This window comes from Borostomias antarcticus, assembly GCF_949987555.1.
Source record: "Borostomias antarcticus genome assembly, chromosome: 29".
Lineage (NCBI taxonomy): Eukaryota > Metazoa > Chordata > Actinopteri > Stomiiformes > Stomiidae > Borostomias > Borostomias antarcticus.
The window spans coordinates 173264-182892 of record NC_140262.1 but is presented as its reverse complement, the minus strand read 5'-3'; the positions used below and the strand labels follow the sequence as shown (position 1 = coordinate 182892).

The following is a 9629-nucleotide window of genomic DNA, read 5'->3' as shown; positions in this document are numbered from 1 at the left end:
CTCCTTTGAGGAGTGAGTTTAACCAACTACTCCACTCGGTTATATATATACAGTATATATTTAGATATCGAGACACATACTGTACATAAAGACAAAGTCAGTGATTGCATTAGCAGAAGACTAACAAGTGGACACATGGACCCACAGTCAATATTTAACCCAAAGTTATCTTAAAGCAATATCTCATATCACTTTAGGGCAAGATGGCATGATACACTTTGTTTGTTGCAGAAGTACCATCACATTGTGTTGATTATTTTATGATGTCTCATCTAAGCATAAAAACTAAATATGGATCTAGGGAGTCTGCAATCTTATCATAATCTCTTATCTCCTGGCTGGGCGGATGGGTTAAAACAAAGGACATGCTCTTCACGCTGTTCTCTTGTCGTCGGTGGCGTGTTGTCTGACACATGTCTCTGTCAGGCCAAATGTCAACTACCGTAGCGGGATTTACAGTGCACCAGTGGGACATAGGACAATATCGCTGAAGCAAAGTGCCTTTGGCTGAACATATTGCATGTAACATCAACAGTCAGTTGTTGTCAGGAGTCAGCAACTATTGTCCAGTGATCTGGGTCTTCAATGGTAAATGGACTGCACTTATATAGCGCTTTTCCTTAGCGGCACTCAAAGCGCTTTACAATGGCCTCTCATTCACCCATTCACACACACATTCACACACCAATGGCAGCAGCTGCCATGCAAGGTGCTAACCTGCTCATTGGGAGCAATTTGGGGTTAGGTGTCTTGCTCAAGGACACTTCGACATGTGGACAGTCAGAGCTGGGATTCGAACCACTGACCCTTCGATCACTGAACGACCCGCTCTACCAACTGAGCTACAGCCGCCCCAAGTTCATAGTCAGCCTTGTGGAAAACCCAACTCTAAAGTGCTGAGAAGTATCTAAAATATACTGTTAAAAACACTCAATCAGAAATAGATCTTACTCTGGTAGTCTCCGGTGCCAGGATGTGAGCGGAGCATATGGCTGGTGTGCTCCAGGGACCCATCGTTGACCTCCGGTGTGATGCCCAGGATGTGGCACATTAACGGGTACACGTTCACCGTCTCGAAGGGCCCCACATGGAGGTTGCTGTGGAAGTCTGGGCCCACGGCCCTGAAGAATGGCTTCATGTCCAGGTGCTTGTTGTCGAAGCCATGCTCGCCCTTATTAGACTGGACATCATATGACTGAAAGGAGCAGGTGGGGGGGGAGGGGGGGGGGGGGGTTGGCGGTTGTGGGGGGGTAGTGGTAACAGAGAGGGACGAGGGTTGGGGGATGAGTGGGAACAGATAAGGGCGGGGTTGGGAGTGGGGGTTAGAGGGAAGAGACAGGGTGAGGGTTCGACGGTGTGAAGGAGTGGGGTATATCGAGCGATTAGGATTGTTACACTTTTAAAACAGTGGTCAAATGTTATTGCTGGGGGGCATCGATTCTAGATATCTGTGTTTGATATGTCTAGCTGTGTTTGATATGTCTAGCTGTGTTTGATATGTCCGGCTGTGTTTGATATGTCTGGCTGTGTTTGATATGTCTAGCTGTGTTTGATATGTCTAGCTGTGTTTGATATGTCTGGCTATGATCGATCCCATCCTATGTATGTGTGCGTCTTCAAATAAAGAGGATGCTAGCATGCTAGGTCTGTTACTCCTCTCAAGATAACGTTCATGTACACTACAGTATGTATGTATACCGGTGGGCTCTGCCTCAGCTCACTCACCCCACTGATGATGTAACCAGGGTCGGCGAATAGGATGAGGGGCAGCAGGCGGGGGTGGTTGCCGTAGCGCAGCCTGGCAGGCATGTCCTCCTTCTTGTAGACGTGCAGGTGGGGGTGCGCCGCCTTCAGGACCGCGTACACCTTCTCCAGGAGGCCTTCCTTGGGCAGCAGCATCCCGACGGGCCCGTGGTCCACCAGCTGGAACCGGATGTCCCGCCAGTCGAACCCGGGGATCTTGACGAGGACGATGTCCTCCACCCCGGCGCCCCGGAACACCGCAGTCATCCCGTGGTCGGAGGTGATGATGACGTTGAGCCGCTCCGCCAGCCCGTGGTCACGGATCCTGTCCCGCAGATAACCCACCGTCCGGTCCACCTGCCTCACCATCGCCCGGCGCTCCGGCGAGTCCGGTCCGTACTTGTGGCCGGCCTTAATAATGATAATAACATAATAATAACAACACATTATAGGGAGGGAGGGAGGGGGGGGGGGAGGGATGGGGGGGGGGGGAGGGGTAGCTCACCTCTTCCACAACCAATGTGCGGCCCCCACCTGGGTGAAGCTCGGTAGCCAGTAGGCGCTAAAGCAATCGCCACATCTCAGGTATCGTTAGGCTACAGTGGAGAGCAATTCACCTGTAAAAACTTACGGATGATAATTGGATGGCCATAAAGATAGCGTGTATCTGTAAGATAGCGATAGTATGACGGTCAGATCGGAAAATCTGATATCTGAGAGTCGTTAAGAGTGCATCTTCTATCCGCACTCGGCTATCTAAGAGTGCATCTTCTATCTAAGCGTGCATCTTCTATCTAAGAGTGCATCTTCTTATCTATACAATCCCGTCGCCGTTTATCTACCTTGTCTGGTTCCCCGAAGTAGAGAGACACAAAGTCCAGGTCCTGGTGGTGGAACCAGTCCCCTACCACCCTGTCCACATTGCGTTTCCATTCAGTCTCATTGGAGTGGTCGTAGAACCAGGGCTCCACCTGCTTGACCCCCACCTGCTGACCCCGGTATGTGGCAGCCGTCCCGGGGAAGTGCAGCGAGCCGGCCTTCAGACCCTAGGGGGGCGGAGAGGGGGGAGAGTTTAAACTGTTAGAGACAGTTTCCTGGTCACAGATACAACCTGTCAATGGGGGACACGCAATGTGATATATAATCCATGACCCATGGAAATTAGAGGTTTTTAGGTCCAGCAGCAGGCTGGAAACCGTCCCTCAGGATGTCATCAAAAACCAACTGCTAACTCCTACACAGGCTACAAGGTTCATACACGAGATAATGTAGCATATTAAAATAGTCATGTTGATTCTGCCATTGTCAGCCAAAGCTGAATCTAACAGGGCTGTTAGACAAAAGGGTCACAGTAGATGATCAGAGAATACAACACAATACAGGACCTGGGGGTCTTTATGCTGCCACACATGATCACACATCGTGAGGCCACACGGCACACACACACACACACGCACACACACACACACACACACACACACACACACACACACACATGCAACTTTCGTGGGCCACCTCCCATCCTGAGCCGTCCTCCTCCAGGAGCAGCGGGCAGCCATCATTCATGGCCCCCGGGGACCAAGTGTGTATGTGTGTCGGAGTGTGCGTTCCTGGGTTGAGTGTGTACAGTACATGCCTGAGATAAGTGTGTGTGTGTGTGTCTGCTGGGATGAGTGTGTATGTTCCTGGGATAAGTGTGTATGTTCCTGGGATAAGTGTGTGTGTGTGTGTGTGATAGCCGTGTCTCACCTGTCTCTGTGCTGTGATCCAGATGGGAAGGCTGCCGTTGTCCCAGTAGGAATCCACAAACTGGGTCATGTAGTACTGCTTCCTCTCCTGGGTGGTGATGTTGAACCACATGTTGTGGATCACGCCATGGTTCTCTATGTAGCGCCCTGAGGAACACACAGCGCTCAGTGGATCACGCCATGGTTCTCTATGTAGCGCCCTGAGGAACACACAGCGACATCGCTCAGTGGATCACACCATGGTTCTCTATGTAGCGCCCTGAGGAACACACAGCGCTCAGTGGATCACACCATGGTTCTCTATGTAGCGCCCTGAGGAACACACAGCCACAGCGCTCAGTGGATCACGCCATGGTTCTCTATGTAGCGCCCTGAGGAACACACAGCGACATCGCTCAGTGGATCACACCATGGTTCTCTATGTAGCGCCCTGAGGAACACACAGCGCTCAGTGGATCACACCATGGTTCTCTATATAGCGCCCTGAGGAACACACAGCGACAGTGCTCAGTGGATCACACCATGGTTCTCTATGTAGCGCCCTGAAGAACACACAGCGCTCAGTGGATCACGCCATGGTTCTCTATATAGCACCCTGAGGAACACACAGCGCTCAGTGGATCACACCATGGTTCTCTATGTAGCGCCCTGAGGAACACACAGCGCTCAGTGGATCACACCATGGTTCTCTATGTAGCGCCCTGAAGAACACACAGCCACAGCGCTCAGTGGAACAAACTTTGGGAAGACAGTTTAATTCAGCAAGAGTTAAATGAATGTTCACACAACCACATCCCAGTAATCATATTGGGGAAAAACGAAAAAAAGAACGACACTTGACACTGGCTGCAATGAAAATAGATAGGAGGACCATGTTGGAACATGAAGGTACTACTACTGTCCTACTGTCCTCCTACTGTCCTCCTACTGGCCTCCTACTGTCCTCCTACTGTCCTCCTACTGTCCTCCTACTGTCCTCCTACTGTCCTCCTGGGCCAGGGGAGTCCAGCTAGGGCCCTCAGCACGGCACTGACACACAAAAACATTCTGCCAGGGAGGCATGTAGCAGCATCCTCTCTCTCTCTTCCTCTCTCTTTCTCTCTCTCTCTCTCTCTCTCTCTCTCTCTCTCACACACACACACACACTCTCTCTCTCTCTCTCTCTCACACACACACACACACACACACACACACACACACACACACTCTCTCTCTCTCTCTCTCTCACACACACACACACACACACACACACACACACGCGCACACACACACACACACACACACACACACACACACACACACACACACTCTCTCTCTCTCTCTCTCTCTCTCTCCAGGCCTGGGTTTTACCAATGGGCCTTCAGGGCCTTGTCTGCAGGCCCTTTCATTTTTGAGAAATGTCTTTTTTTGAACAAAGTAGTAGTTATTATTGTATTATTGTTGAAATTATTCAGAATATTTCATTTAAATTATGTATTTGCTTTTAAAAATATTTTTGGTTCGATTTTAATTGGCCAGCCTATCACAGCCATTGGAACGGAATCATACAACTATCTCCGCCTCCCAGGGCCTTCTGTGTCCTTGGCTGTGGAGTGACAGCTCCATCAACCAATCAGAATGTATGTAATAGACCACCCCAGAGGCCTGTGCAGGCCCTGTGTGTAATAGCCTGTCCATACAGTAGGGGGCGTAGTTCTAAGTGGCTGAGTGATTGACCGAGAAGAATGGCTGCCTCAGTTGATAAAGTTACCAGCCAAGAAGTTGATATTGTAGCTGACTTGCTCAGCAAACCATTTTCTCGGAGAACCTTTCAAGCAAAAAAATAAATTACTGAACGAGAGAGACCAAGACCTAAGCTGGAAGGACTAACGCAGCCAGGATATCATTTGTGAGGCACTTTCAAGATGCTAACTATGACGGATAGGACTGGCTAACGGCTAGTAAAGTAAAAAAGACTTGTTCCTGGCCCTGCTCGACCCACAGCTGTTTATGGAATACAAGCAGGCCTTCCCTGAAAACGCACTTAGGAGCCTAAATGAAAGCTATGGGGCAGTTTGATCTGACCAGGCTCAGAATGGAGCTGAGGGTGATGTGCAGCATAGGGTTAGGGTTATTAGGGTTAGGGTTAGGGTTATTGCAGCTTTATGCATTTCAGATTGATCATGTTGACAATGTGCGTGAATTTGCTTCTATGTGAGATATAAGGACCTGTTGTTGACAAAGTCTTTCCTTTATTATTGGTGTCAGTTGATGTTTATGAATGCGATGTGAGAGCCCACACTGGCCTATTTCAGTTTGTTAAGTCGTTGTGGTGTTTGAATACGAGTTGTCGGAATCTTTTGATGGACTTCGTTTTTGTGCGGAATTATAGTAATTTGTTGTGTTATTATAGTCAATTGTTTAGCCTAGGTAATGGTGGAAACTAATACATTATTCCTGGTGCTGCAAATTATAGGCCTACGTGCGTTTCTCCCTCTCTCTCTCTCTCTGTGCGCGTGGTGTGTGCGGGGGGGCGGGGCCCTGTGCTAGACCCCACGGGGGGCGGGGCCCTGTGCTAGACCCCACGGGGGGGCGGGGCCCTGTGCTAGACCCCACGGGGGGCGGGGCCCTGTGCTAGACCCCACGGGGGGGCGGGGCCCTGTGCTAGACCCCATGGGGGGCGGGGCCCTGTGCTAGACCCCACGGGGGGGCGGGGCCCTGTGCTAGACCCCACGGGGGGGCGGGGCCCTGTGCTAGACCCCACGGTGCGCTACTGGGTTTTACATATGTTGCATTTATGCTGGTATAGTTTGTAGTATATGCAACATGTTTGAATGCATGTCCTTGACACGAAGGGATTGCCAGATAATAACCTGTTTATTGTGGGCATCAGGCCCATTCAGCCCACTGCTGTCAGATTTAGAGGGCTTGGTGAGTCAGAGGGTCGTTGGTCTAAATCAACAACAGACTGACGTGTTAATAACGTTACAATGCGAACATTTTGATATTAAAATACGTGGGCGATACATTACTGATGAATCACGTTACATTGTAACACTGTCGTTTCATCAACTCACTCACTATCCCACGGTCGTGTGTCCCTGTAGCCCACTAGCCCACACAAGAATCCCCAAGCTGCCTTCCACTGCGCATGCGTTGATTCATAGAAAGATCTGTTTTTTATTTTATTTTATTTTAGCTACACATTAACATTGGAAGTAACTTTTGGAGCGGACGCCTTGCTATGGTAGTTTCAAACTAGTGTCTTAGTTTCAAACTTCGTGTACTATTTATGCGAGATTATAATGTTGAAATGCACCATTTGGTGATATGTAGAAATACTTCCCGTCATGCCTTTCGCGTGTATATGGAGTGAACAAGACGGCAGATATTTTCGGCCGATCCGTAATAAATGTCATGTGAACCTCTTTACACACGTGTATATGTGTTATTATATATTATATTTGTATGTGTTATTATATTTAAAAACCAACGCTCAGCCTGTAACCAGCAGAGAGTCTGTCCTGGCCGAGACTGACCCTGGATCAGCTCTTATCCTCGGTAGTTCACTCTGGTTTCTCTTCAGATCGTATAAATCTTTCGCCTTTTACTAAAGATTTCCGTGGAGAGGAACATTATGAGTATCAACCAATTTTTTGATGCCCTGCTTCACGGCGGGGCTTCCTGACGCTGTTCAATGAAAAAAGTATTAAACAGAAAGTAGTAGAAGAACATGCGCACGTGTACGGTGACTTACGTGCGCGCGTCTGCGGTGAGGTTACGCGCCCGTCGTGGTGAGGTTACGTGCCCGTCGCGGTGAGGTTACGAGCCCGTCGTGAAGTCGGCGGAAGGTGTCAGGTTCGAGTAGCCTAAGTGCTTTTACGAAATAGGCGCAAAATAATGTTAAGTGATTGTATGAGTGAATTCAAACTGCTCTATTTTGATGCGTCAATAAGCCCAACCAACTTGCTGTTTTAGAGCCTAATGACAGTGATATTATAGGCTATACATGTGGATAGTATGCAAGCTTGTTAGTTACACATGAGACTAAACGCAGCACATAAAATACACCAATACAACTTTGTAGCCGGTGAAATTTAGAAATGGGGATATTAAATATTAATAGAAAAGTCATGAAATTGGTTAGAGGCATCAACGATGTCTTGTAGTCAGTGTTGATAAACAGTGACCCGTTCTATCCGATGCTCCTCGTCCCTTCTATAATCAGGGGCCTTCCAGAAAAATATGGGCCTTATACTTTTTATTTTATTTATTTTATTTTATTTTAAATAGGGACAGTGCATATTAATGGACAAAAACACAAGTGTGATATCTCTGTGGGCCCCTCTGTGCCCCCCCCCCTGAGATTTTTTCACTTAGACACATGATAGATAATAAAGATAATTGAACTAATTCTTTGAGGATGCTGATTGACTGATGGACTCATTGGAGGAGTGATGTTTAGGTGAAACAGGTAAGTGCATCTTAAGGGAACAGCCTATTAAAAACACATGTATATCCTTTATTACCTGAGATCAACCTGTAGTGTGTGTGTTTAATATTAATTATGTATGTGTGTGTGTGTGTGTGCGTGTGCTTACTGACCTGAGAGCAGTGTGAAGTGTGTGGGGCTGGTGATGGTGATGAAGGGGGGGGTGACGTAGGTGGCCCTCACGCCGTCCAGCGCCATCTGGTCCAGATGTGGCGTGTCCACGTCCCGGTCGTAGTCCCAGCGGAACCCGTCGAACGAGATGAGCAGCAGCTTGTTCCTGGAGGGGGTCCCAGCTCGCCCGGACGCGTGCCCGGGGACGGGGCCTCGCCGTGGGGCCGCCTCAGAGGGAAAGGCAGCCTGGAGGACCAGCAGAACCAGGGTCAGCAGCTGCAGCATGGTTGACAGAGTGACCATCACTCTACTATGTAAACTCAGTCAGGTACACCTGGTAGTCCAGTCTGCTTGACCTCTTCTCAGATGATGGCTGGACTGACTGACTGTCTGTCTGTCTCTCTGCTGCACTGTTCTCTAATCACCACACACACACACACACACACACACACACGCACACGCACACGCACACGCACACGCACACACACACACACATACACACACACACACACACACACACGCATGCACACAACCACACTTGAATAACTTTTACACTCTCTAATCACATATGTTCCCTTGAAAACCTGCCCCCCTCCCTCTTAACCTCCCCTCCTACTATGTATACACGCACACACACACACACACACACACACACACACACACACACACACACACACACACACACACACACACACACACACACACACACACACACACACACACACACACACACTCAAGAGATAAGATGATGCTGTCTAATCACTCCTCCTATTTGACACACTTCCCTATCTTATCTTCTCTAACTATCAGACATATGCAATTGTGTGTGACAGAGAGGTGCTCATCTTTTGGGTAAGGTAACTACCCTCGTTTGACCACCAGGTGGAGACATTGCCTCATGATTCAGACACAAGACACAGTTGTACTTGAACCTTCAGCTGAACTTGAATAACTTTTACACTCTCTAATCACTTGTGTTCCCTGGAAAAACACGCCCCCTCCCTCTTAACCTCCCCTCCTACTCTGTATATATATATACATATTCTGATACGAACACATTCTCTCTCTCTCTCTCTCTCTCTCTCTCTCTCTCTCTCTCTCTCTCTCATTTATTCTCAATAACCAGGCTGAAGGAGGACAGGAGAACTGGACTCGGGATCAACCGGCGCCATCTTACAGACACACACACACACACACACACACACACACACACACACACACACACACACACACACACACACACACACACACACACACACACACACACACACACACACACACACACCTAATCACATCACACAGAAAAAGTTGCTTTGTCTTTCCTGCATTCTCTCTCTCTTTCTGTCTCTCTCTCTCTTTCTCTCTCTCTCTCTCATTTATTCTCTCTTACTCTCTCCCTCATTGCCCCCCCCTTCTTTTTCTCTCTCATATTCCACTCTGTGATATAATCATCTTTAGGATGGCTCTGCAAATGTATTCCATCATCATATTTCAACATATTGAAAAATAATGCATATGACATTCAACATAGGGATCCCTGGAGAGTGAATGAGAGA

The 9629-nt window shown here is 48.5% G+C and overlaps 1 protein-coding gene across 1 annotated transcript; it reads right to left on the bottom strand.

Moving 5' to 3' along the window:
• Window positions 1-934: 934 nt before the first annotated feature.
• On the bottom strand, window positions 935-8241 carry LOC311326839 (ectonucleotide pyrophosphatase/phosphodiesterase family member 7-like; the record flags this gene model as incomplete). Its single annotated transcript, XM_084459817.1, has 5 exons — window positions 8076-8241; window positions 3493-3638; window positions 2586-2789; window positions 1726-2154; window positions 935-1195 (listed from the first exon to the last, which is right to left on the bottom strand). The coding sequence occupies exons 1-5, from the start codon at window positions 8158-8160 to the stop codon at window positions 935-937; spliced, it is 1125 nt and encodes a 374-aa protein (XP_084315943.1). The 5' UTR covers window positions 8161-8241.
• Window positions 8242-9629: the final 1388 nt, after the last annotated feature.